At 53.4% G+C, this 26,551-nt stretch overlaps 8 protein-coding genes across 8 annotated transcripts; 6 read left to right on the top strand and 2 right to left on the bottom strand.

Moving 5' to 3' along the window:
- Nucleotides 1–38: 38 nt before the first annotated feature.
- On the bottom strand, nucleotides 39–4,122 carry CAOG_02372 (hypothetical protein; the record flags this gene model as incomplete). Its single annotated transcript, XM_004349072.2, has 4 exons — nucleotides 39–1,955; nucleotides 2,094–3,440; nucleotides 3,637–3,727; nucleotides 3,949–4,122. The coding sequence occupies 4 exons, from the start codon at nucleotides 4,120–4,122 to the stop codon at nucleotides 106–108; spliced, it is 3,462 nt and encodes a 1,153-aa protein (XP_004349122.1). The 3' UTR covers nucleotides 39–105.
- Nucleotides 4,123–4,200: 78 nt separating this feature from the next.
- On the top strand, nucleotides 4,201–6,712 carry CAOG_02371 (hypothetical protein). The gene is made up of 2 exons (XM_004349071.2): nucleotides 4,201–4,843; nucleotides 4,942–6,712. Exons 1-2 carry the CDS (start codon nucleotides 4,240–4,242, stop codon nucleotides 6,585–6,587), a joined length of 2,250 nt encoding a protein of 749 aa, XP_004349121.2. The 5' UTR covers nucleotides 4,201–4,239; the 3' UTR covers nucleotides 6,588–6,712.
- Nucleotides 6,713–7,225: 513 nt separating this feature from the next.
- On the top strand, nucleotides 7,226–8,827 carry CAOG_02370 (hypothetical protein). Its single transcript, XM_004349070.2, has 2 exons — nucleotides 7,226–8,293; nucleotides 8,410–8,827. The coding sequence occupies exons 1-2, from the start codon at nucleotides 7,383–7,385 to the stop codon at nucleotides 8,669–8,671; spliced, it is 1,173 nt and encodes a 390-aa protein (XP_004349120.1). The 5' UTR covers nucleotides 7,226–7,382; the 3' UTR covers nucleotides 8,672–8,827.
- A 562-nt stretch (nucleotides 8,828–9,389) lies between these two features.
- On the top strand, nucleotides 9,390–12,768 carry CAOG_02369 (hypothetical protein). Its single transcript, XM_004349069.2, has 3 exons — nucleotides 9,390–9,436; nucleotides 10,067–11,501; nucleotides 11,684–12,768. Exons 2-3 carry the CDS (start codon nucleotides 10,298–10,300, stop codon nucleotides 12,640–12,642), a joined length of 2,163 nt encoding a protein of 720 aa, XP_004349119.1. The 5' UTR covers nucleotides 9,390–9,436; nucleotides 10,067–10,297; the 3' UTR covers nucleotides 12,643–12,768.
- An 85-nt stretch (nucleotides 12,769–12,853) lies between these two features.
- CAOG_02368 (hypothetical protein) lies at nucleotides 12,854–16,125 on the top strand (the record flags this gene model as incomplete). Its single annotated transcript, XM_004349068.1, has 9 exons — nucleotides 12,854–13,475; nucleotides 13,662–13,964; nucleotides 14,061–14,158; nucleotides 14,265–14,403; nucleotides 14,492–14,582; nucleotides 14,681–14,837; nucleotides 15,135–15,231; nucleotides 15,316–15,443; nucleotides 15,538–16,125. The coding sequence occupies 9 exons, from the start codon at nucleotides 12,854–12,856 to the stop codon at nucleotides 16,123–16,125; spliced, it is 2,223 nt and encodes a 740-aa protein (XP_004349118.1).
- A 300-nt stretch (nucleotides 16,126–16,425) lies between these two features.
- Nucleotides 16,426–17,176, top strand: CAOG_02367 (hypothetical protein; the record flags this gene model as incomplete). Its single annotated transcript, XM_004349067.1, has 2 exons — nucleotides 16,426–16,831; nucleotides 16,947–17,176. The coding sequence occupies 2 exons, from the start codon at nucleotides 16,426–16,428 to the stop codon at nucleotides 17,174–17,176; spliced, it is 636 nt and encodes a 211-aa protein (XP_004349117.1).
- A 243-nt stretch (nucleotides 17,177–17,419) lies between these two features.
- Nucleotides 17,420–22,168, top strand: CAOG_02366 (RapGAP/RanGAP domain-containing protein). The gene is made up of 2 exons (XM_004349066.2): nucleotides 17,420–17,443; nucleotides 18,567–22,168. Exon 2 carries the CDS (start codon nucleotides 18,725–18,727, stop codon nucleotides 21,878–21,880), a length of 3,156 nt encoding a protein of 1,051 aa, XP_004349116.1. The 5' UTR covers nucleotides 17,420–17,443; nucleotides 18,567–18,724; the 3' UTR covers nucleotides 21,881–22,168.
- A 40-nt stretch (nucleotides 22,169–22,208) lies between these two features.
- Nucleotides 22,209–26,545, bottom strand: CAOG_02365 (engulfment and cell motility protein 2). The gene is made up of 11 exons (XM_004349065.2): nucleotides 26,231–26,545; nucleotides 25,244–25,378; nucleotides 24,987–25,160; nucleotides 24,567–24,839; nucleotides 24,176–24,415; nucleotides 23,961–24,056; nucleotides 23,735–23,840; nucleotides 23,481–23,617; nucleotides 23,210–23,391; nucleotides 22,656–23,100; nucleotides 22,209–22,532 (listed from the first exon to the last, which is right to left on the bottom strand). Exons 1-11 carry the CDS (start codon nucleotides 26,450–26,452, stop codon nucleotides 22,410–22,412), a joined length of 2,133 nt encoding a protein of 710 aa, XP_004349115.1. The 5' UTR covers nucleotides 26,453–26,545; the 3' UTR covers nucleotides 22,209–22,409.
- Nucleotides 26,546–26,551: the final 6 nt, after the last annotated feature.

Genomic DNA, 26,551 nt, shown 5'->3' with positions numbered 1-26,551 from the left:
GAATCCACACCTTCACACCGCCAAAAAGCACAGACAGAGGAGAATCATGCATTTCAACGACAAACACGTCAGAACATTGCCATACAGGTCACATTAGACAAACACTCAGGCCGGCGGAACAGGAAGAGTCACAGGTACGCGGAAATCAGCTCGAACCGCGGTTGCAGCACGGTGTTCGGTACCGCGTGTGATAATGCCGGCGCCAGTGGGGAAGACGTAGTACATCGGTGCCGAAAGCGGCGAATCGTACGGACCAAGCTGGAAATAGGACAGATCGAGCAAATAGGCAGTGCTATTGGAGCCTGGCACAAGCGTCACGGCAAGGATGGTGGCGTTCGCAGCAAACACTCCCGAGCTGGCGACGTCGAAGCCCAAAAGAGCAAAGCACGAAACGTCGAGAGATCCGCCAGACGCCGCGGAAAAGACCGGCTCGCTGAAGTCGGCACGAACCGTGGCGACACGCAAAGTGTCAAACGGAGCAAGCACAGTTGTGGTATTCGTGACATTCCACTGAACGAAAGCGAGCTGGAACACTGGCTCAAAGTTGAGCTGCACGGCTTGTGTGGGCTGGAAGATGGGCTGCTCATTTGCGCCTTCGACGTTCACGGCGGTGGTTGTGATTATGTCGCCAACGGCAAGTTGCTGACCGAAAGTGACAGTGACAACCAAATGCACCTGCAGCTGCGCTTCCTCATACACGACGTTTGTGACATTTCCAGTAACGGTGCCGACCGAGGACACGGTGGGTAACAGACGAACAGCAAAGTTGTTTGGCCACAGGCGCTTGGGACGAATCCAATCCAAACCCACAAACTGCGGAGGCGGAACGGAGGTGCGAACAACTGGATCCGAAAAGACAACCGCCAAAACCACAGTGCCATTGGTGTTGCTCGTCATTTCCAACGCAGAGAAGGGCTGGAGCACCGTGACGGCCATCGTGGGCTGCTTGATGAAGGAGAGGACGTTGTCAGCAGCTGGAGTGTCCAGTTTGGGCGCCTTGTTCAAAACCCACTCGAAGGCCGAGAGCCGCGAAACGCTCAATGGGAACGGTTTCATGATGCGAAGCATTGAGTAATCCAACTGAGTGCCTCCGGAAGGGGCTACCGGCGCGGACGTGGCCAGTTGCAAAAACATGGGAATGTACGTGTTGAACCGAAAGTTGCCAGTCAACTTCCTGAAGTATTCGTTTTGCGAGTCTGGCATTGTCTGCAGCATGACACGTTCTGAGCGCCGCACAGGCGTGCCAAAGGTCGAGTTCCGTCCGTAGATCTTGAAGCGCATTGGCGGCAAGGTGGTATTCGACCCTTGATCGACAGATTCTAGCTTGTTCCCGGCGCCGAGCGTAATGGAGCCATCGACCGAAACAAGGTGCAGCTCGTCGCCGTAGAACACTGGCTGCTTGTCGAGAGTGGTGAGGAGGAGTGGCGAGATAATCCTGAAAAAGTGGTTCTCCCTAGTTGAGAAAGCAAACCGTTCGACGACCTGGAAGCTGGCACTGGCTTGGTCGCGTGCCCAGTCACCAGGCTTGGTATTCTCGCAGGACCAGCGCCACCAGTCATCGTCGTACGCGTAGTAAAACACCTTGTCGCTCCGATCGCGGCTATACGCAAACATGTTCTCGGTCTGCGAGGGAAACATGGTACACATGCCATCGCCATCGGCAGTAATGCGCACCGTGTAGCGAACGCAAGTCGCCATCCGCGTGCACTGAGCACGGCACCGCGCTTCGAGACCGGGGAATCCCTCAAATTGGTCCTTGTTCAAAACGAGCGACTCGACCTGGAGCGTCGAGTATGGGCAAGAGCCTTCGTTGCCGACCACGCTGAATTTGTACGACGGTTTCTGGGAGATGAGAATTGGCGGGAAACGCGATTGGAAGCGAATCGAGTTGTAGTCGTTGGACGCGTACATGCACGAGCAGAAGCGCTCGATGCGCAGAGCGACGATTTGGAAGGCTGCCAGAGCATTGCACGGAGAGAGCAAGACAAAGAGGACAAACAGCACAGGATCAAAATGAGTGTCAGGTACAGGCTTGCGTTGAGACAGAGGCACCGCAATATGCAACCAAACAGGGGAAACTTTCGAAAACTTACACATGGAATCACCCTCATAGGTTTGCATCGGAAAATCATGGGTGGCGTTCGAATAGTCAAGACGAACACCCAGGAATCGACTTGTGCTGCTAAGCGCGCTGACCTGCGACGAGATTGCCGAGGGCGCGGAGGCAGCCGCAGTTGTGGCGCGAAGCCGATAGCCTTCGTTGACACCGGTGAGCTGGTCCAGCGTGACAAAGTCTCCATAGCGCAAAACTGTCTCATCGCCGGTGAAGTCACGGTCGCCGCCATCGCCGCAGTTTGCTCCACTCACAGACTCGCAGTAGCTCGCAAGGTAGGATGCAAGAAGCGTCTGCTTGTCGGCAATGTGGGGGTCTTCAGGAAAGAGAAGGGCGTCCAGGAGCTCGATGATTGGCGCCACTTGCATGCGAATGGGAACCGGGTTGCTTCCGACAGTGCGCGCCCAGTCCTTGAGAGAGGTCAACAGATCGTCGGCCGAGAATTGACCGAGGCCTGGCTCACCGCCGATAAACCACTCGGTCGATTTTGAGGTTGAGGACATTGACATGGAGCGCGCTTGCTGAGACAACTTCATGGACATGTCAAAGCCAATCGATGCCGAGAATGCCCCAAACCCGCCAGAGATTTCCGTTGCAACAGTGGATCCCGTGACAGTTTCGTCCAACGTGGCTGCTTCGCTCATGTCGATGGAAAATCGCTGCATGCCACGGCCGCCCATCGTCACCTCATGCATGTAGTGCGTGCCAAATGTTTCCAACAAATCGTCGTACGCTGAGCACTCAACAGGGAAGCAACGGACATCAGGGTCCGCGTCCGGATTGACTGTGATGCAGCATTGACTAAACAACGCGGGGGGTGTGAGACGCTGCACTGCGTGGCGAAACTCGCCCGTGAGCTTGAGCGGCAACGTGTCCTCGAGCCGCGCACGGTATGACACTGTTTCCGCACGAGAGTCCAAAAACATGCTCTCACGCTTGAGCATCGAGTCGCGAACCTGCTGGTATGACTCGCTGGCAGAGAACGATCCCTTGGCGAACGGACCATACGAAGCACTTGCACGGATCTTCAGGTCGCTCTCGAGCATGGTCTTGTAGCTTTGCTCGGAACGAACAAGCTTCGAACTTGACTCAAATCGGTTGACTGGCTCCATGATGACATCCACGTTATCTGGAACATAGAACTTGCCGTCGGCTGTCATGCGGCGCTCTGCATGCTCCAACACCATGATGGACGCGCGGATGCCAGGGTCGACCTCTGTGCCAGTGCTCTGAGGGTTGCCGCGAACGACGTCGTAGCCTCGCCCGAGATAGGCAATGTTCTGCAGACCTGATTCGGGCGCAAATGGGGCTCGAAGCAGGGTTTCGGCTGTGATACCAAGCAGCAAGTCAACCAGCGGCCGTCAGCAAGCAGAAGTGCGCTAAAGTAGAGGTTGCGTCAAACAGCAGCCCCACTCGTCTCTCTCGCGCGCGCTCTCTCTTTTTCCTTCCATTTGCCCCACCACCATCACCACCGACACCGGTTACAAGACCGTCGCCACCCATCGAACAACTCGCGCACTCACCTTCAAGCAGCGAAGTCTTGGCCTGAGCTGCCTCGGCGGCCGCACGCGTCTCCATGACACCTTCCTTCATTCGTGCCTGGCTTAGCGTTGTCTGTAGTGTGGCTGTAAGCCGTGCAAAGAGTTGTGTGAGGCAAGTGAGACGCAATTCTGTTCTGTTCGTGCGCACAAAAATGGAACCAACCTTGGTGTTGCTCGCTCACAAACTCCGTCCGCGCCTTCTGAGCAACGATGCGGCTTCCGCGCATGCACGCGGACTCAACTCATTCGCGTGGCCACAACATCTCGGCTTGATCACACAACAAAGACACTCACTGTCAGCGCGACTGGCTCTGGAAGGACAGAGTCAATGTACATAAAGTCAGCCTCAGGCGACGGCTTGAAGATCAGGTACCAGGACACGGGTGTGCGGGAGCCGTGGCACCACTGCGCCAATGCAAGCGATGCGCTCAACACCAGCAACAGCAGCAACGTGCAGTACAGTCTCATGTCGAGGAAAAAGAAAGAGTAAGAATCCTTTTATAATAGCACATAAGGAAAGTGCAGTCCCTGTTCGAATCTCAGTTTTTTGTTTGTTTGTTTTCCTCTGTTTCTTTTCCGCTTCCAATGTCCAACGACTCTGACGACTCTGACAGTTCCATCGACCTTTATGGCTTCGACTCGGACAGCAGTGCTAGGAACATCGTTACCGATGACGACAGCGACGACGACTCAGCTGTGGACTTTGACGATCGGGAGAGCGACGACGACACGCTGGACGAGCTCAACTATCGACGGCACCCAATGTACCGCGAGGATGCGCGATTCGGCTATGTCGGCATTCTTCACGAGCGCGATCCCGCGACAGACCCGTTGTGGAACAGCATCCGCGAGGCCGGCTTCGACCCGGAGGAGTGGGTGATTTCCATGCTAAAGTGCCAGCGACCCGTCCCGACCCAGCTGAAGCAGGGCTCTGCTGCTGCTGCTGCTGCTGCTGCTGCAGCAGCACCCGAGGCTGCCTCATCACAGTCAGAGCAGGCTCCCACGCCATGGGCGCTCGCAGTCGCAGAAGCCGCCAAAGCAGGCGTGCGGCCTGGCGCATCGTGCTCCATCTCAGAAGCGACGACCGCGCGTGCATCGTCCAGCTCGGGCTCCAGCACCGGCGTCGAGACGGCCGATTCCAATCGAGCCCCTCTGTCTTTTTGGTGGGACATTTTTGATGGATCTCAAGGTAACCGATTGAACACAGCAACGCAATGCGACAACCAAAAAATAGCAAACGACTCACCTTCTCTGTTGCGCCTCACTCTGCTCGACAATCCATCCCAGACTTTCCCCTGGATGGCTTTATCCAAAACCACCCAGTGAACCGAGAGCCCGACTTTAATCCACTGGACGCGAGCCCCGAGTTTAACTGGGCAGGTGGACGTCGCCTGCTTCCTTCGTTCGTGGCATCCAAGCCGGCCGAGCGTGTGCGCTTCTCGCATCGAGGAGTCGCCATCGACACCAAGTCCCGATTTGTACGTCGCTGTCTGCGGCGTGCCGAGCGCAACGCTTCGAGCATTTTCATGGTCGATGAAGCCACAGCAACCTCGTGCTCAATCAACCAGTCCAACATCGACCGTCTCACGTTTCATGGAGACCTGCTGCGCGACCCGACACTGCAGATGGACTTGGTTGCGACTGGTTTGCCTCTGAGCGCGAAACTCTACTGGGGTGACTCAGATACCTATTTCGCTTCATTCTCTAGCGGGACTGGCAGTGAACAGACTGGCTGGGTAATGCACTCGCGCCGCTACACTCGGTACTGGGATGACGTTGAGAGCCCGCTCATGACTGGCTCCATTATGGAGCTGTTTGACGCGCTGGAGACGATTCGGGTTGGTCGGTCCCACTCGCTGTCCACGGCCTTGTTCAGGAATTACATAGACTGCAACGAATTTTATCCCCCATCAGCTGTGTGGGTCATGCTGTTCCGCTACTGGATTTTCGTCGAGCGTGTACGACCACCGAAAGATATCATTCAGCACTGTGCTTCGACCAGCATTGACATGCTTCGGTACTGTTTAAGGCATCACTACCAGGAGATGCAAGATCTTCGCGAGAAACTGCTGGCTTTCTGGCTGGACAACCACGTCGATCGCCGCAGACCGAATGCCTGGAATTGTGTCACGCTCGTCTTGGAGTGGTTGTACCCCGAGCGCAAGCCTGCGTCGTACGACTGCGTGCATCCGCCACGGCCCACGGGTCCGACGGTTTACGACAAGTTTGGCGTGACCGAGCAGGCTGAAGAAGTCGTTTGCAGTGATCCTTTTTGGTACCATGCTGATTGGTTCTCGGAGGCGGCGGGGTGGGATATGGCGCCTGTGCTTGAGTGGCTACCTGAACTTGGCCGGCAGAACTTCATTGACAGACCGACACTGTACTTTTCGAATTGGCTCTACCAGTTTGAGCTTGCAGGCTTTCGTACTTTGCCTGCTTTCAATGACAAATCTTGGCGGAATTCCGCTCATCCATTTGCGTTGGCGGCGACTCGACGCCTGGTTGTCGGATGCTTGCTTGCGTGGGGACTCTCTCCTTCGAAATGCCTCGCTTTCGTCTCATCATCTTCATATGGTGGCTGGCCATATGTCAAGCATCCCTATGACCGAGCACTTGAAAAGGAGTGGGCTCGCTTGCATGACCGAGTGTACGCAACCAACCAGAAAACTCTCAAGCAGATTCTGCAAATGGCCGAGCAAGCGCAACCTTTTAGACTTTCCTCGTTGTGCCGACTCAAGCTGTGGCGGCACGAAGGGAGCGAGGCAGCAGTTGCCAAAGCGCTCGGTGTCAGCAACATTGATGCGCTTCTTGGACTCGTCCCACCCGTCCCGCAGCCCGATCTGCGCGTACCTGAAGATGTCGCGCAGTTTGTGTTGGACATGCCTTTGGCTCGTCATTTGCAGCGCGTTCCCGCCTATCATGAGATGAGTTGATTGAGTGTCTTTGTTTGTCTGTTCGTCTGTTCGTTTGCCTTTGCCTCTGCCTCTGCTTGTTTGATTGTCTGTGCTTTGAGTAAACCACACGGCACTCATTTTGACGAATACAACTTTGTGCTGAATAGCGACGTTTACGACGAGATCAAACCTTCAACAGCAGCGTCGCGCAATTCACGCCGAGCTCCTGAGAATTCGCGCACGAGCTGGAGCAACAAGTGGGGTACACCCCAACCCATATCTGCCAGCTCAGTGCTCAATGTACTTCGTGTCTACCTATTCCTCCCTCTCGGGTGTAACAAGAAGCACTGTAGTTGGGACTCGAATTTCCCGCGCTTTGGCTCATGCTCGTTTGGTTGCTCCAAGATGCTGTTGGGATGAAAAAAATGACCGTCCCCGCCCGGTGATGTTTTATGAAAGTAAAAACTTATTTATGCTGACTGGAACAAGGGGAGGGCACTGGGGTGGTGGGAAGGGTCGAAAAGAGCGCGTAGGGGGGAAGTCAGGTGTAGGGTGTTGTATGGCATATCTCAAGTTGAGCCAATCACCCACCTACCCCACCCAGCTTGGTTAGATATCCATTGCCTTTGAAATGAAGATGCACACAAGCTGTCATTTGACGAATCGCTCGATCTTGACAGGTTTGGCTCAGTCCCACTCTTATTTCCGTTTTTGCTCTCAGAACAACTCCTTCTCCTTCTTCCCGGCTGAACTGATCCCCAATTATTACCACCAAAGACACGCGGTGCTTCCTCTCGTTACCTTCAACACTAGTTAGAATCACAAACGCCTGCCATGTTGCCGTCTCGCGCGATCGCCCGGTTTGGCGGGTTGCTTGTGCGGTTTGACAGTGCCGCTGCCACACGTCGGCTGTCGGGCATGCCACCGCGTCCAACTGCCACTGCACCTCTGATGTCGACATCGGAGCCGTTTGGTAGCGGCGTGCAGAGTAGTCGCCTGCCGCAGCGCTCGCACAACGACGAGCAGCAGCAGCAGCGTGAGAACAAGCAGCAGCGCAACCACAAAGCCGCCTCCGCCTCTGCAACCATCGGCGCGACTGCCGCCGCCTTGCTTGCTGCTGCTGGCGCCGTGGCTGCCACGGCAAGCGTTCTGGCCAAGAATCGCACAGTCGTGCATGCCGCAGCCGCCACGACGGCCGGTGCGCCACCCCCAGCACGTGCCGAGGCCGACGCGTCGGAACAGCCCAAGTCGGACCGCCAGCGCCATTCCCAGTCGCCCAGCCCGCACCAGGACAAGCACGCTGTGTCACAAGAGCAGCATGCTCAACAGCAACATCATCATCACCACCACGAGGCCGAGTCCAAAGCCTCAAGCAACAGCGCGGAGCACCCTCGACACCCTCACGCGATCGACCTGCAGCAGCAACTGAGCGGATTGAACACGCTCGAGCAAGTGCGCGCCAATCCGAAATTCAGGTTCCTCAATCCGTTCAAGACGGTGGATGTGTCCAACACGCTGACATTTGAGGCGCTGTACGGACCGGGCAAGTTTGAAAACGTCGAAATGTACCACAACCCAACCGATCTGCAGTTTGTGGGCATGTTCAAGCTCGGCAACCGAATCTGCGGCCATCCAGACACCATCCACGGAGGTGCCATTGGTGTCGCCTTTGACGAGACGCTCGGCTGGCTTTTCATGCTCACTGCCGGTGTCGGGTACACGGCCAACCTGAACATTAACTATCGGTGAGGAGACAACATTTGTTGTTGCTGTTGCTGCTGCTGTTGCTGTTGTTTGAAAAGATGACTGTGACAAACACACTCACTTGGAGCGCTTTGGCTTTGCTGCTCGTGCATGGTAGAAAGCCGCTGCCTGCCCTGCACACCATTGTCGTCAAGGCTCACGTCGATCGCGTGGAAGGCCGCAAGGTTTTCCTGCACGCCACTCTCGAGGACTTGCATGGGCTCGTGTACGCCGATGCTGCGGCGCTCTTTGTCGTGCCTCGCAACAAGCAGGCGCTCCTTGATCGCTACGGCAAGCTCGAGTCGCCATCGTATGCCCAAGTCGTCGCAAAAGAGCCTCCGACATCATTTGCACCAACTCAAACGCCGCCTACAGTCTGATGGTAGCCGAGTTTTGTTTTGTTTTTGTTGGTTGCGGTGTGAAACGACGGTTTCTGCCCCCAAAGTGGCATTTTGAAAATGGTCCGCTTCTGACGCTCGTTTTTTTTGTATTTTCAACTTTTTCGCGTACAATGAAGAGTGATACGTGGAGCCAGGAGGTTTGTGTGTGAGTGTGTGAGTGTGAGTGAATACTGTATGTATGCCCACACAATCTCTTCGGTCGCAAGGGATTTTCCATGCATTCAAATCAGCCACGTCATCGCTGCTCGCATCTTTCCCCCAAACCGAACGCCCCAAAACCGAACTCGCGGTATTTGTTTCGCGAAACAAAAACCACTAAAATCTTCCACTGCCAAGACACGAAATCCTGAGGCTTTGGTTCCCATTGACCGGCGAATTTTCCGTGCTTTTTTTTTTTGCATTTCCACTCCCCCCTCTATCTCCATCCATCCATACCTCCTCCTGCTCTCTCCGCCGCCCTTCCGCTCCCTGTTTTCAATCACTGCCCTTGCTTTTTGCCTTTTTATTCCCCATTTTTGACTTGCCAAATCTCAGTCATCGAATCGTTTCTCCTTTTTTTTTTTTTTTTTTTTTTTTTTTTTTTTTTTTTTTTTTTTTTTTTTTTTTTTTTTTTTTTTTTTTTTTTTTTCTAGTTTCTTTTTTTCCGCACTTTGGATTTTTTATTTTTTATTTTTTTTCCCCACTCGTTCTTTTTTTTTTTTTTGGATTTTTAAGTTTTTAAAGTTTTTATTTTCAGTGCTTTTTGTAAGGTTTTTTCCATTCACGCAACAGCGACAGCAACCAAAAGCCCTTCGTGTGTGTGTGTGGGGGGGTGTTGTCGAGCATGTTGCTGCTTGTCAGTGCGGTGGCGGTGAGCGGCAAGCGGGTGTTGAGTAACGGGGGAAGCAAAAGGTTGTTACTGCAACACGTTTCGGCGTTGTTGATGACCAGCCTCGCCCCGCGCTCGCCGCTTCCCTCGTCCTCTCCCTCCTCGCCTTCCTGTGGGCCTGCATTTATCCGCCTCTTCTCGATGTTGCTCGGCTCGACCTGTGTGGTGGCACATTTGAGTTTTCTGCATCGGCCAGCTCACAGCACCCGCCTGCCGCCTTGCTCACTCCGCTTTTTCCCTTTTTTTTTTTTTCTTTTGCTTTTTCTTTTGTTTGCTCGATCGGACCCCCTCGTTCTCTTTGCTCCTCTCCTCCCTCATAATTCAATGCACCACTCAAACAGCCCCCCCCCCTCCCTTTCCAAAACGCCATGCTACTCGCGCTCTGTCGTTGCTCTGTCGTTGCTCTGTTCTTGTGCTAATTTTTAATGTTCTGCTCCTTTTTTTTTTCTTTTTTTTTTCTTTTTTTTCTCTTTTCTCCGTTCCCTCTCCCGCGTCGTCGGCCCCAGATTGTACATAACCCGAGAACAAGTCACGGCAAAAGCAAGAAGTTCAAAAAACATCACGCTCGACAGACAAATTTTGGCATCAAAACGGCGCGTGCTACTTTCTTTGGTTCAACCCCCGATTCGATTGATTGATCCCGACTACCCTGCGCAAGTCAACCACTTCACTTCCCTAACCTACGACCACTCTTTTGTTCGGAGAGCTTGTCAATATTCAAAAACAAAAAGCAAAGCATGGCCCTTGCTACTCCGGAACCCGCGTTCGAAGGCTTTGACTTGCCCTCAACGTTTTCCGCCGACGCGAACAAAGCGCAGGCCGACTCTTCCTCGATGATGAGTCCCTCGTTTTTGGATTTGGTGCAAGATGGCAGCTTCGGTTTTGCGTTTGGCATGGACGCACTGCGTGGGTACCAGTTCCGCTCCCCTCTTCCGAGTGCTCACACCTCTTCCTCGAGCGTGCAGTCGCCCTTCACCAACGAGTCTTCAAGTCCCAATCTGCTTGGACACACCACACGCACAACAAGCGAGGTCTTTGACCAGCTCGCCTTTCTCCCACCAACCGGGTCTAGTCCACCCGCGGCCAGCAAATTGTCCAACTCGTCTGGCTCTTCTGTCTCTACCGCCGCCGCTGCCACCGCCGCTGCTCTCACTATCAGCGCCGACGCCAAGTCCAGAAAACACGCGACCATCTCATGTACCGTTTGCAAAGCCGGCCACCGCGCGTGCTCTGGCGGCCGACCCTGCGAGCGCTGCATCCGGCTGGGCATCCAGGACCAATGCGTGGACGTGGTCCAGCGGAAGCGCGGTCGAAAGGGTGCTGTCGACCCCTTGTCCGAGGGGAGCACGGGTGATGTCTCCGGCCGCGGTCAGAAGCGGACTGCCGACAACAACGACTATGACGCCTCCTCCGAAGGCTCTCGTAAACGACCGGGCTGCCAGTCAACGTCCACCATGTCGGTTCGCTCGCCATCGGGATCGTCTGTGTCCAATTTCATCGGCGTCAACGCAAGCATCTCTGGAGATGCAGACCAAACCCTCTACTCGAGCACTTTCAAGGCGACGTCGGTCGACGAGGCCATCCTTCCCAGCATCATCTTTCCAGAGTTTGACTTTGATTCTCTCGAGTCCATCCTGCAAACCACTCAGCCATCCGGTGCTGAAGGCGCTGCACCTCGCTTTGATGCCTCGATGCTGTTCGACTTGCCCGCCGACGATGTTCTCTCATACCACTCGGGGCGGTCGTCCGCTCATATCACCGCAATGCTGAACGATATTGCCTTAAGCGAAACGGGCTCTGCCGCCCAAGCTTTCCGAACTGAGGTTGAACTCGATGTTGCGCTGGCCACCAGCCGCCGTCCCCTTGTGCTCGAGCGCTCCAAACTGGGCGATCGCGATCTTTTGGTGTTTGCGCACGGTGATCTTGGCGTTCCCAATCTTGGTGAGGCACCTTGAACAAACAAGCTGAAACAACAAAGAAAGAGAAAACACACGCAGTTGCGAAGAGTGTTCTGTTGGGGGGGGGTTCGATGGGGCTTGTTTTCGTTGACCTGCTGTGCGTTTGAATCTCACATGGAACTAACTGTCTTTCCTTTGTATTCACCATTTTTTTTCTTCTTGCAGCTGGAAATTACACCCAGGCCTACGCTGCTACGAAAGACTGGCGACGCGCCGATGACCCGTTCTTGAACTCCATCCTCAAGTCGGCCCAGTTTGTTCATCGGGTGTTGTCTGGTGGCAGCGAATTCATGTCGAATCCTGCCGTGGTTGACGCCATGATTCAGCTCTCGGTCCAGTTTTTCAAAATCCGCCAAACCTACTTCTGTCCCGTCTACTTGGAGAATTACGACAATGCACAAACGCGCTCGGCGCGCGCCTATCCGCCAACGCGGGATGCAGCTGAGGCCGGCTTGAAAACAATGGAGGACGATGCTGCATTCAATGACACGCTCGTGAATTTGACGGCGGACGATCCGTCGCTTTTGCGGCGCACCTTTGTTCAGCGACGGCAGCAGGTGAACGAGCGGCTACGGTCGCGACCAGAGTCACCCGATGCTTGCCCAAATCCGTACGCGCAGGGTGGCACCGTCGACCCGCTCGATATTCAGGGCAGCATTCGATACGTGGCAACACCTGCTTGTTTTGAACAGTCGCCACAGGTGGCCATCGATGCTCTCGCCAAGGTTATTGCCAATGATCCGCTCTACCCCGACATGCCCCTCGCCGTCTGGGATATGGCCGGTCGTTTGTTGCACGTCAACGGCCGCTTGTGTTCGCTGATGGAACTGACGCCGCAGCAGCTCCTGTATGAGCGTGTGTTTGTTCACTCGCTCCTCCAAGTCGAGGATGTTGGGCCGCTGGTCGTGCTCCATTTGGGCGCACTGTGCTCCAACATGAATCGCTACGAGGTGATTGCGCACATGCAAAAGGCCTCAGGCGAGAAACTGCGTGTGCGCATCTCGGTCGACTGCATGCGCAAGGAGGAAATTGTCTTGTCGCCGTTAACAAACATGCTCAAGCGCGTGTTGATTCAGAGTGTCGGTTATTTCGAAGTGCTGCCTGCGTTGTCTGACTCGCTTTAACACACGCTGATGAGACGCGACTCTGCGGTTTTTTTGTAGATTTATCAATATTAGAACATGAATGAGTTGTTAGAACATGAATGAGTTGTTCGGGATTGTACTTGTTTTCCACTGATTACCAAATCACATCAAAAATTTGGAAAAACACAAGAATGAGCTTTTTCATTCTTTTTTTTTTTTTTCTTTTTTTTTTTCTCTTCCGCTTTCCACGATGAGCATTCGAAGGAACGCGGGTGGCGCCCCGCCTGCCCTTCCGCCGCCCAATTCAAAGATCAGCGGCTCGTCTTCGCGACTGGCTGCTGCGCCGGACGCAGAGGAGGACGACATGTACATGACCATGTCCGCCGTCCCGACTCGATTGGCCACTCAGCCACCGACGCTGCCGCCTCGCGAGTTGACCTCTTCCCCGACGCTGTCTTCGTCGTCGTCAGTGTCGATCAACTCGATGGGGTCTACAGGAGGCCCGAGCTCTCAGGCTGCTGCTGCTGCTGCTGCTGCCGTCAGCGGCTCGGCCTCGTCGCTCCCAGGATCGCCGCTTGCCGCCGCGTCGTCCCCAATCGCCACTGCGACGGCTGCTGCTGCCACCGTTGCTGACACTCCGGCAAAGGAGAATGGCACCGCTGCCGACAAGGCCGGCCTGCCTCAGGTCGATGTTGACGAGGCTCCTTCCCAACCTCCCGCCACAAAACAAGCGAGCGGTCTGCAGCGGGCGCCGTCATCGGTGGTCCAACCGCGCGAGGCCACTCCAGGGTCCTTTCGAGTGCTCACCCCGGCCTCCGTGTCCGTCACCCTCAAGGGCCACACGCAGCGCCTCGTCGCGTTCACCAAACATTGTAATGTGGTTTGGATGTTGTTTGTTTGTTTTTTTGTTTGATTTTTTTTTTCTTGTTTTTTTGAGTCTTTTTTCTTTTTTTTTTTTTTTCCAATTTTGCTTTGTTATCTCGTTCTCGTGGATGGAAACACAAACTCACCTCTCATGCTCTCTTCCATTTTTTTGCTTTGACTTGCTGCTCGAACAGTGCAAGAATTCATCCACCAGATCGCCTTCCTCCAGCGCCACCAAGCAGCTCAGATGAAGGCCTTGAGCTCGCAGTTCAAGCGAAAGTACGATGAGAAGTTCCAAGCTTTCTCAACGCATGCTCCCCAGCTTGACAAGCTGTGGCAGGTCGCCGAACTGTCGTGCAGTGCCTCTGCAGACACGCTGGAGTTCGGCGCAGGAGACTTGCTCAACGTTTCCGAAAGCTTGCAAGCGTTCTTTGTGCATAACGAGACGCTGCACAACACGATTTTGGTCAACCGACGCAATGCGGAAAGCGCCCTTGGTAAGTCGTTGCCGCTAACGCAACGTGGTGGTGCCTGTTGAAGCAAGTCACTGAACTCTGTGCGCAATGTGTTTGTTATTTTTCCCACACTGTCAGCGAACGAGGAAACCTCCGTCAAGAATGTGCAGCGCATGTACAAAGAGGCAAGCGAACGTGCCGAAAAGGCCGAGAAGGACGACAAGAAGCTGATCAAGGTACACTAGGATGACTGTTTGCAACCAGAGTTGCTCTGAAAAGTGCGTCCGTTCTCAGGTTCCATCACTTGTTTTTTTGGCTTCTTTTATTTTGTCTGTGTTGTAGCTGGGTCCAAACAAGGACAAGCTGCTTGCGTCGCGTGATTTGCTCCACAACGAGTACGTGGCGCACCTCGCCGCTACTCGCCGCCACTTTGAGATGTATCACACAATGGCGTTGCCGCAAACGTTGGACGCCATGGAAGGTAGCAAGCAACTCGGGCTGCTGCTTGTTGTTTTTGCTTGCTGTTGTGGATTCTGACAAGAAGAACCTTTCTTGAAATGCTTGACTAGCGCTGCACACGATTCTCGAGTTCCGCGCGAAAGATTCCCTGTCCGCCTATGCCGCCATTACACAGAAACGTCAATTTGAACTGATTGCAGGGTGAGAAGTTTGCCAAACTTGCATGCTCGTGACAGTTTGTGGTTTGTTTCGTGCCACACCCTGACTCGTGTGTTTGATCTCATGCTTGTCCACCGTAGCTTTGACGAACTTGTTGAGCGCGCCGAAGCGTATGATGCTGTTCGGGAGAACGAACAGTTCGTGGCAAGCTTTGGTGCTATTGAAACCGGTGATGTGCCTGTTTTGTCCTTTGTGCCTTTTGGCGAGGACGACAAGGAACACATTCTTTTGAGCAAGGTGGGGCTTTTTGTTGTTGTTGTTGTTGTTGTTGTTGTTGTTGTTGTTGTTGTTGTTGTTGTTGTTGTTGTTGTTGTTGTTGTTGTTGTTGTTGTTGTTGTTGTTGTTGTTGTTGTTGTTGTTGTTGTTGTTGTTGTTGTTGTTGTTGTTGTTGTTGTTGTTGTTGTTGTTGTTGTTGTTGTTGTTGTTGTTGTTGTTGTTGTTGTTGTCGCGCTTTGTGCACGCCTCGCTTCAGCGTGTCGATTTGTTGGTCGTCATGTGTCTAACGCTGAATTTTTTTGGCTTCCTGATGTCCAGTTCACTGCTGACGAAATTGCATCTCGCAAGATCAAGCTCCAAGACACCATTTCGCAAACGGAATCCGACATTACAAAGAAAACAGCTGCCATTCAAGGTAAGACGACAGGCTGCGAACCAGGGTGGTGCGCGAACTGCACCCTATCAACTTGAGCTTCTTCTTTTTTTCCTGCTGCGATAGACAAACGCCACCAGAAACGGGAGCTCATCCTCAAATCCAAGGATAGCGAGGCCGCCAATCTGGAGGTCGAAGTTCTTGCCATGCAGACCGAGTTGAACAATTTGAAAATCACGCACGCGAAGGCGCAGGTGAGTGATGTCGGATGTGCTCTCTTGCGTGCTTGATTGTTCAACTTGGCCACTCATCATCACACGCCCCTGCTGGTGCACGCAACATCTTCAGGCCCAATTTACCGTGTACAGCTCGCTCGACTTTTCCGCTGTCTTGCGAACACCACCCCAAACTCGCGCATCGATGGCCCAGCTTCCGATTTCAACAACATCGCCGGCTGCGGCGGCTGGAGCGTCGCCTGCTGATGCTAAACCTCAGCTTCCCCAGCGAAACTCGTCGGTGTTGAATTCGCCAGCTTCCAGCCGTGTGGCGCCAGGCACTGTGGACGCTCACGAAACGGCAGATGGGGCGGCTGCTCTAGGAAACGCGCGCCACAAATCATTCGGATCTGCCAGCGGACTCTCGTCACTCTCCAACAACAGTCGCGCGAGCTCTTCGACGTCGATCAGTCAGGAGGAGTCTGCTTCTGCCTCCAAGGACGAGTACCTGGACGTGGACACTCTCTCTCCTTCAGCCGCTGCAGGCCAGCGCAAACTTCCCGCACGACCGTCCAACCTTCCGCCCATTGCTTCCGGCGCGGCGACCGGCGGTGCTCCCACGAGCATTCCGTCTCGTCCCCAATTGCCTCCGTTGCGCACAAATTCTACAGTTAGCCCCGCTGCCGTCAAACCCGCTGTACGTAGCTGCAAACAGTTTTGAAGCGTGTGTTGGCAGGTTTTGCTTAATGTTTGGAACTCACTTGGTGGTGTTTCGCTCGGTCGGTTGCATTTGTGGGGCATGACTTTTCGACGCATTATTCGACAATCATCTGCAGGTGACCGGTAAAAGCCTGTCGGCCATCGATCTTGGTGACTATCCCGAAGTCAACGATTTGTACGTGGACAACTCGACTTTGTCTCAATTCGTTCCACCGACCACTGGAGCTGCTACGCCGGCTGCCGCGGCCGCTGCGGCCACCGCGGCCGCTGCGGCCACCGCGGCCGCTAGAAAGGCACGGCCATGAAGAACTTCCTTCAATCGCAGCTCGCCGCCGACAAGACCAAAGAGGAAGGCAAGCCCAAGGACGAAAGCGACGCAAAGTCGCTTGGCAAGATCTCCACCGATTCGATTGTAACGGTTGGATATGCCGATTTGGATCACGAGTACTCGATGGTCACGGAAGATCTGATGCCCAGGTCCAAGCGGGAAACAACCCAGTACGCAACGCCTCTTCCCCTCACGACTCGCGCTGCCTCGCCGCCGCCCGCTGCCGCCAACAGCACTCCGGCATCTCGAACTCCACCCTCCGTACCGGAACCCGTGGCATCGGCACCAGTCGCGAAGACTAGCCAGTCCGACTTGCCCGACTCTGTTCGGCAGCAGCTTGAAAACACCAAGCGCACGCAAAAGCCCAATCTGGCTGGAAGTAAGTTGAAGAAGAAGTTAATTGTTCTTGAATGTTGGTGGGGCTTGGAGGGTCAAGGTTGCATTCTGGATGCTCATCGTTGTGGGTTTTCGTCGTTCTGCTTTTCCCTTTTCAGTCAACACGGCCGCTGCCGCCGTAGCTGCGGCGCCGCCAGCTCAACCGGCAGAGGTGACGTACCAAGCTCGCATGTTGTTCACGTACATTGCCAAGAACCCGGACGAATTGACGCTTCGACGAGGAGAAGTGGTTGAAATTCTCGAAGAGCTCCCCGATGGCTGGAACAAGGGTCGTGCCAACGACAGGGTTGGTTTCTTCCCCGCCAACTATGCATCCAAGCTGCAATGAGCGGAAGGGGGTTTCTGTTGATGTTGATGTTGTTGTTGTTGTTGCTGTTTGTTTGAGATTTGTCTGCTCGGCTGTATCTGTTGAATTTGTCTGCATCGGTTGAAAAATGCCATACATACTTTGTCCCTCTTTCTCCAATAGCATGTGTCTTCATCTTTTGGTATTGACGTGTGGTTCATCTCTTGCCTCATACACACAATGCCGTCTCAATGGAGTGCGAATGTGCACTCTTTTTTTTTTTCGATTTTTCGATTTTTCGATTTTTTTGTGAGTTTTTTTTTTTTTTTTTTAGATTTGGACTTGGACGACCTGAGTTGCGCTCGTGAGGGTGTCTGATTGCATGCTTTGGTTTCGGCGTGACGTATTCCATGATGTTGCTTCGATCTAGTCTTGTGGGAGGGGACTCTCGCGTCGCTGGGAGGGGCTGCAGCCTTGTTGCTAGCCTTGAATGCGGCAAAACAACCAAAACGAAAAAACCGTTCTTTTTTTTTTTTTTTTTTTTTTTTCTTTCTTTTTTCTTTGGGAGATGGTATTTAAGCGGCAATCGGCTCCATCTCAAATCAGAGCGCTGCTGCAACCACCCTCCTGGGCGCGCAAAGCAGCTCGTTCGAGATCATGCATCTTGCATCCGTTGGAGGGGAATTCTCTGCGAGTTTGAGAGCGACACAAACCCGGGCACGAAGCGCAGGTGGATTGCTTTCCTTTTTTTTCTTTTTTTTTTTCCTTTTTTTTTTTTTCCTTTTTTTTTTCCTTTTTTTTTTCCTTTTTTTTTTTTTTTTCCTCGTTTTTCCTTCAGCAATGGAATTAGGTTCTTCTGCAGCCACACGATGGATGGAGGTGGCAGTCGGGCGCCTCCCCCCACCCGCGACAGCCGCTGCGTGCATTTCGTGCTGTGCATGAGTGTGCTTGCATGTGCCGTTGCGCGGGTGGCTCATGCCAGTCCCCCCTCTATCCGCTCCCATGGACTCTTTCTCGCTTGTGGTTTGAAATATGTTTTCAAAAACAAGAAAAAAAAAAAAAAAAAAAAAAGACGATGAAGATGATCCACTTTGCCGCGATTCAAAGCGAGCAATGCCAAGGAGATGGATGAAGGGGGACTGCCAGGTCGAATTCACATGCGCGTGCTTCCGTGTGATTCGTTGGTGGAGGGGGTTTGTCTGAGTCATCTGCAGGATGAGTTCTCATTCCACTGTTCTCCAAACAACAACCCATCGTCTTTTTTTTTTTTTTTTTTTTTTTTTTTTTTTTTTTTTTTTGTTTCTATTTTTTTTTTTTGGATGTTTTTGTTTGTGTTTGTGTTTTTGCTTTTGTGTGTGTTTCGTCTCACCTCGCAACACGTTCGACCATCCTCCATCCGCTGCCGTGTCGCATCTCGGCATTGTGAACACAGAGTCTTCTGATTCGCGCCGATCGACCCCTCTCAACGCTGGTGAAAATCAAAAAGTTGGCAGTGTGTCAGCGAGCCCGCCCTTTGCCCCCAACCTCAACCGCTGCTACACGATCAAGCGTCCCACCGCAAACACCGCCCCGTGACTTTGTGGACGGGACATGTCGACGATCACGGAGGAGCCGCCTGCAGTCCCGCCACCGGTGGTGGTCACTGTGACTGACGACGATGGCGACGACAAGAATATCACAATCCACGCACAACAATCACAAGAGCGAGACCAAGCACAACAGCAACAGCAACAACAACAACAAGAAGAAGCTGGACACGAATCCCAAAACGGGGCAGACGCAAACCAGCACTCACCGCGAGGTCGCAGCTTGAGCAGTGCCGTCCACAGCGCACCACAATCGGAAACCGGCTTCATGGATCCGAAAAAGCTGGATGCAGGCGCAAGTGTCTCGGCCGGGTCGTTGCAATCTGCGGACAGCCAAGAGTCGCTGCTCGAAACAATCAACGCGCACCTCGCGCAGGCCCGTCGCGGCAACACCCCAAGCATTGAGGTCACCAACAACGGTCTCAGCCCGCCCACAGCTCCCAAAAACTTGTTTCACAACATTGCGTCCGTCCCGCTTGCCGTGTCGACGCCAAACCTCTCCCTAGACAAAGCCGCCAAGCAGACCGTACGAGAGCTGAATGTGCCGGGCGTGTCAGACGTTCCCACCACCAACGGAGCAGGCCTCGCCGGCATGCGGCAATCGTCGTTGGTGTTGACCGGAGTTGCAGACACTGCCGGTACCATTCCTTCGTCGACCTCGCTGAATGGCCTGTCCGCTACAGCGAGTGTGAGTGTGAGTGCGAGTGCGAGTGCGAGTGCTCCTGCTGCTGCTCCGTCTACTGCCGCTGCTGCTGCTGCCTCTGCTGGACCAGCGTCGTCGACACCGTCTGCGAACGACAACGACAAGGCCGCCGCGAGTGATGAAACGTGCAACTCGGTTTTGCCGGTCGAAGGCTGGTTTGTCCGCTTCGAGTCGGAACCGCCCCAACCCGTGCTGGCTGGCGACGATACGCCGTGTCTTGTCGCGCTGATGGAGCGGACGTATCATTTCCAGTACTTTTTGAAGCCGCACAAGCTCTACCTGAGCAACGAGGAAATGAGCGGGACGGCTGCGCTCATCACAGGCATCAAGTCGGAGACCAAGGACTCCCCCATTGACGTTTTTGTTTGGACAGAGACGTGCGCCCACCAATTTACGCTGCCAATGCGCAAGCGCAAGAAGATGGACGATTTGCGAGACTCCATCATTGAACGCATGGGCCAGCTGTGTCCGCGCGACTGCACGCGTGGCATCAAGCGCGCCGTGCGCATCCGCGACGTGGCCTTGCCCGAAAAGCTCCACGATCTCGAGAAGAAGCACTTTGACATTCTTGCCCCGAAGCAGTACAAGTTTGGTGTTGTGTATGTTCGCGAAGGCCAGACGAAAGAGCAGGAGATGTTTTCCAACCGCGAGGTGTCGGACACGTTCACCAACTTTTTGGAGACGATGGGCAACCTCGTGGAGCTGCGCGGCTTTTCTGGCTACACGGCCGGCCTGGACACAAAGAAGGGCAACACGGGCACGCATTCGTACTACCGAAAGTGGCACAACCTTGAGATCATGTTCCATGTGAGCACCCTGCTGCCCTACAACCCGCTCGATGCCCAACAACTCCATCGCAAGCGTCACATTGGCAACGACGTTTGCGTCATTGTCTTCCTCGACGGCCCCAACATCCAGTACGTCCCCAACACAATCCGCTCCAACTTTAATCACGTTATTGCTGTTGTCCGTGTTGAGAAGCGAACGCAACCGCCAGTGTACTCCCTCCCGAGCGGGAGCTTTGCAACAGACGGTGTTGCTCCCTACACGCCAGCGCCCTCTCCCCTGGGCCCCAGCACGCTTGGTCCGCTCTCACCCTCTCCCAGCGCGCCCATGTCACCGCTGGCCGCCGCCATGTCTGCCGGCATGGCCACATCCGGCTCGTTCAGTTCGCCCGCTTCGGGCTCGTTCTCCACGCCCATGAAGGGCAAAACTGTTGCCCAAATGCTGGCCGCTGGTGACAAGAATGACTTTTTGCGGGGCGGATTTGCGCGCGGCAGCTTCTCGGGCTCCATGTCGCGGCTACAGGATGACACAGAGCTCTCCATTCAGTTTGTGTCCAAGCGCGGTGTCGACAAGTTCGGCCCGTTGCAGCCGAACGAGAAGCGATGGCGTCTGACCGCCGACATGGCCGAGTACTTGTTGTCCAACCTTGTCAAGGGCCAGCGTGCAGCCATGCGCGCCAAGTCGTTCCAAGCTCCAATTCGCAAGTTCCGCAAGGACGTTGTTGCAGACCTCGTCAATGAAAGCATTCAAGAGGCAACCAAGGAGAAGAAGATTGAGATGCGCAAGCGAAGCAACTCGGAGGCCGACTCTTTCACGCTGCGCAACCGCTTGTTGGGTGGAAGTCTCAAAGCGCTCAACTCGATTGGTCGCAAGACGATGACTTTTGTGCGAACGGGATCCGTTTCCAATCTGAACGTACCCGCTGCAGATGGATCCGCTGCTCCTGCTACTGCTACTGCTGCTGCCGGTCGCGATCGACCACATAGTATTGCGGAAAGCTCGAGCCATGCGAGCAGCGCTGCGTCTGCTTCAGCATCATCATCATCATCATCATCATCATCCTCATCTTCAGCTGCTGCTCCACCCGCAAGCTATCGACAGTCCATGCCGGCCATTTCGTCGCCGCCAATGACCCAGTCGGCTCCCGTGTCGCCTGCGGCAGCATTGGCACAAAAGCACGCCCAGCAGCAGCAGCAGCAGCAGCAGCAACAACAACAACAGCAGCAACAGCAACAGCAACAGCAAGAAGAGCCAAAATCCGCTGCTGTCGTTCAGACCGCTTCCGCTGCCGCGGCCTCTGAGCCTCCGTCCAGCCACCCGCTGGCTCAGCCAAAGTCGTACAGCATGGCCTTGAAGTCGGGTCTCAGCTCAAGCTCGCAGCCGGAAAACGTCTCGATGGCCGCCGCGTTGCTCGCCAAAACACATCCACATGTGGTCCAAGACAATGTCGCGCGGTCGCCTCAGGGAACCCCAGCTCACATCGAGTCTGCCGAGCTGGGCTCGCGTGCGCGCACCCCATCGGCCTCTGGCCATGGCGTGAACATTGATGATGTTACCACAGCGGTTGGCGTTGTACTTCCCCATCTCGAATCCCCGGCCGAGCATGTTCGGCGCTCGTCGGCGCCTTCTGCGCTGGCCAACGTTGATCGGAACAAGGAGACGTCAGTCTAATTCTCGTTTCGCTTGATTTATTTCAAACCCAGGCCGCGCTGCATCGGTGAGGGTTCTATTCATTGTGTGAGGCCTGTTTGTATGTAATGTGTGGATGTGTGTGTCTTGTGTGCGTGTATGTGTGTGTATGTGTGTTTGTATGTGTTTGTGCGTGTGTTTGCATTCTTGTTTGTTTGTTTGTGAGTGTGCGGTCGCACGAAAGCACTTTTCAACTCCTTTTTTTTTTTTTTTTTGTGTGTGTGTGTGTGTGTGTGTCAAACTTAAAGTAGTAAAGTCGGCTTAGGATGACCACGCACTCCAATCTTTGAAGAAGCGAGGAGGCATTGCGCACGTAGAAAGTCGAGGAAAATGGCTCACTCGAGGGACAATTGCTGCGAGATTTGTTCATTGGGAATGACAACCTGCACAAGTCAACACCACAAACATAAACACAAAACAAATGCCCGTCAAAATGCTTGAAACTGCCCGAAGATGGCTTTTCAAAAGAAAAGAAAGACAAGAAGAAGCGGAGATAGAAACCCGCTTTCTTTCAGAACGCAAAGTTAAGATTGGCTGGTGGTGGCGGCACTGGAGGCGCAGTGGCAGGAATTTGCACATTTTCGACGTGCAGCAAACGTAACTTCATTTCCATGCTGAGCAGAGACTCGACATCCTGCGACAAATCAAATTCAAACAGCATTTGTTTTTTTGTTTTTGTTTTTTTTGTGAGACTCGAGTCATTCTTGAAAATATCGCAAGTCACACTTCCAAAGTTCAGAACGCCTTCGTCGCTTACCGAGGCAAACCCAGTGCTGCTGGGGTTTTGTTTGAGAAGAATCTTGAGGCCGTCAATCCAATTGTTTGCGACGGTCAGATTCGGGGCGACGAAATCCAAGCCCTCTTCCGAGCTCTCGAGCAGAAGGGAGAAGGCGAGCGAGGCCGTCTCCTCATCTGTCTTCTTCATCTTTGTCATCAGGGGCGAGTCACGACCCATCACGAGCGCCTTCACATCGGACATGTTGACACGGCCAGGGAGCGACTCCAAGGAAGGCACTCTGCCTTCGGGCGCATCTCCGTAATGAATCACTTTGTGGTTGTTGGAAAGCCGGCAAAACCACGCAACACCCTTCATGCGGCCTTTTTGGGTGTATTTTGGGAAGAAGGCGCCCTCCACGAGGAGAGACAATCGATGCTTCTTGACCAGCTGGACGATGTCCGTTTGGATGCGCTCGCGCAGTTGTCTGCAACCCCCCCCCCCAAACAAAAAAAACCAAAAAAAAAATCAAGGGGAAGAGGTCAGTTTGGGTTTCCAGCAAAGCAACAAAAGCAGCACTAGACCATTGTACATACCGCACGGGCTCGGCTTGGTGATGGACAGACTCCTTCTCTTGCATTTCGGTTTCTTGCTGAGCAAGAATTGTCTTGTACGAGACACCAAATGTCGCAGTCTTGAATGTTTCGACCGACTGAGGTTGGGACTCCTGCTTGTTCGCCAAAACCGTTGTGATTTGCTTGCGAACGACTTTCAACACCTAAGGACGCAGTGAAATCATGGTGAGGTGAGCAAAATGCACGGCACAGTCATGTTTACAAAGAAAAGACTCGGAGTTTCGACAGGTACCTTATCAAAGTCTGCCGAGGATGCGTCCATCTCCTTCCACGTGCGAACAAATAATTGAACGCACGCACCGACAAGTTCCTCCATGGGGTGGTCGGTTGAGAAGACCACGATGTAAAACTCGAGGCTGTGTTCGGAAGCTGTTGTTGAAGAACACAAGGTCAGTGAAAACGAAGAAAGACGAACAGAGATCATGCATGCAGCCAAAAAAGAATCGAACAAGAAGAACAAGAAGAACAAGTAGAACAAGTACGTACGGGGTGTGCCAATTTGCATGATCTCTGCAATAAGCTTGACAATGTGAAGGGTGGTCTTGGCGAATGGGCATTGCGCTTGGCCGCGGCTTGCTTGTTCAATGATGATCTGAAAGTTGTAGAAAAGTCGAAGAGTCGAATCAGCATACGAAGAAAGAAAAAAAGAAAGGCAACACCAGTCTTGCAACCGAACTCGAATGAGAATGACAACAGAAAACGTTGTCCGCACCCTTTGGTAGATTTCGGTATGTTTTCGTGAAAAGTAGGCCATGCACTCCAGAGCCAAAAGACCGTAGGGGCTTGACAGAGCGCGAGTGGTTTCATCCTAGAGTGGCAAAAACAAAAACGAAAAAGATGGAGGGAACCAAAAAAAAAAAAAAAACAATCAGAATCGTCAAGTGACGCTCCAAGACCAAAGGACCGCCGAAGAGCACAAACACGTACATCAAATCCAAGGCGGGCATTGGAGTCGTTCGGCTTGCGCGCACCGCTCGGAAGAGGCGATGAGGGCTCCGCGTCCGCTCCGCGCGCTTGCAACTCATTAAGCATATCATTATGGGCGCTGCTGGAACGGTTAAATACGGCTTGGATGCGCTGAGCCAGCGAGTTAAACCAAACCGACTGGAACACGTAGAGCTGATGCGCCAACTCGTCATTGACACCTCCACTCTTGCGAGCAACATTCTATTGGTTCCCCCCACACACACACACACACACACACATACACACACACACACACACACACACACACACACACACACACACACACACACAAGAAGGGACAGTCAGTGGCATTCAAAACGACTCCAACCTCGATTGAACATTCAAACCTTACCAACAGTGCCTTGCGAATGTTTAACGAAAGAATCTTTTGGAGGAATTCGGGCTGGTGGGAGCCAGCGTTCAAGAGCAGAGTGTTAAACAAGCTGATGGTGTTGGACTGGATGTCGAGATCGGACGAGCCATCCATCATGGTGATCATGGATTCGCAGCGCAAGTGCGGCGCAACGCGGCCATAGCCGTAGGCGGGGCTGCTAACAAAACGATCGGCGATGGCAAGCGCACGCTTTTTGACGTTGAGATTTTGGTGCTCGGTGTATCCGCAAATCTGAAGGCGGGGAAAAATTAGGGGGGGGGGAAATTAGGGGAAAAAAAAAAAACGAACAAGAACAGATGAGTCGCCAAAACGTCTGAATGCTAGTGCACGAATGAGGGTCGGCGAGCACCCCTGTAGACCGGACTGGTTGTCTCTCACCTTTTGAACAAACGAGTCGGACAAGCCTTCCCAGCCGGTTGTGCCGCGATCGACAAGCTCTTGAAGCATCTGAAGCGCAAACCCAAGCGTGGAGGGAGCGGTGGACTCTTGAACATGCTTGACAATCAGTGGAAGACCACCCTTGGCAATGAAAATGTTGGCAAAGGTCGTATTCTGCGGGAGGGGGGTGAGGGTTAGGCAACGTGAGTGAATCAGAAACTCTCCGCCAGCCAACGCCAATACACCGCCCAACAAACCTTGATCTGGTTGCGTAGACCAACAAAGGCCTTCTTGACGTCCTCCTCGGACCCGCGGAGGCTGGAGATGAGCTTCGAGGCTGCAATTTCTGGTGTTTGGCGAAGCTCGAGCACGTTGCCATCGCGAAGTTCACGCTGCGTCCAAACCCCATGACAAAATCACACAGAAATGAGCAAGATGGACGCGCCCCCCCCCCCCAATCGTTCCAACGTGTACTGCTTGGATGAGAGAGCAACTCTGCTCGTCAGTCACAGCAAATCAATGCACTGATTTTTTTTTTTTTCTTTGCGGGTTGCTTTTTTTTTTTTTTTTTTTCGGTTTTTGTTGTTGTTTGCCCTTTTTTTTTTTTTTTTTTTTTTTTTTTTTTTTTTTTTTTGGACAGATTGGTGCTTGGTGCAGACGCTGCGTCTCGACCGTTTTCGTTCGTAGGGGGTATGGTTGGTCCAAACTGGCATGATCGAAATGGAGTGTCTGCGCGACAACAACTCGTCGACTGGACAGCAAATCGAGTCTACAGGCGTTACAATTTGCTCCTCAAGAAAAAAAAAAAAGCGAGCGGGTAGATCGCAATCTCGACGGTTCAGTCCAGCGCCCCCTCCCCCATATCTGTCCACCTGACAACCCCCCCCCCGCAAATAAGCGCTGTGAGGAGAGGTTGCAAGCGAAAGGCGGGTCTTGTATTGTGGAAAAGATCCCGCACACTGCTGACGATGACCGCAAATAACAAAAATACTGAAAAATGGAAAAAAAAAAAAAAAAAAGCTCCAACGTTGCTTTGGTGCAGCCACAGGGGAGGGGAAGCGAGGCAGCGCCGTGGCGCGAGTGAGTGTTTGTTCCCCATAGTCTGCTGTGAAGAAGGAGCGATGGCGCTGGAGGGCCGTTCCATCAACAAGCAGGACCAAAAGGGAAAAAGGAAACAAAAAAAAAAAAAGCTTTCTGCTTGTGATTTTGTTGTTGTTTTGCCACTATTCAAGATCACTGCTTACAATGGTCGCATCCGATGTCAGAAACTGGTCAGTGTCCTCGCAGTAGAGGCAAAAGTCGGACTGGACGGCGTGCGCGACTTGGAACCGCTCGCACACTTCGCGAACCAGCACCGCCAGCGGCAGTGTCGTGTCCAGCTCGTACATGAGCGGATTGGCACCCTCCATCTTGATGCCGACCTTGAGCGTGTTGCTCACAGGTCGTCGCTGCGCTACTGCCTCCATTTTTTGCAAAGAATGTGCAGCCTGAAGATTGCGCAGGGGGAGAGTCACAAAGAGAAGGGGGAGAAGAGGGAAAGAAGGAAAGATTCAAAGAAGAATGAA

Source organism: Capsaspora owczarzaki, assembly GCF_000151315.2.
Source record: "Capsaspora owczarzaki ATCC 30864 unplaced genomic scaffold supercont2.3, whole genome shotgun sequence".
Lineage (NCBI taxonomy): Eukaryota > Filasterea > Ministeriida > Capsasporidae > Capsaspora > Capsaspora owczarzaki.
This window is presented reverse-complemented; position numbering and strand designations above follow the sequence as displayed.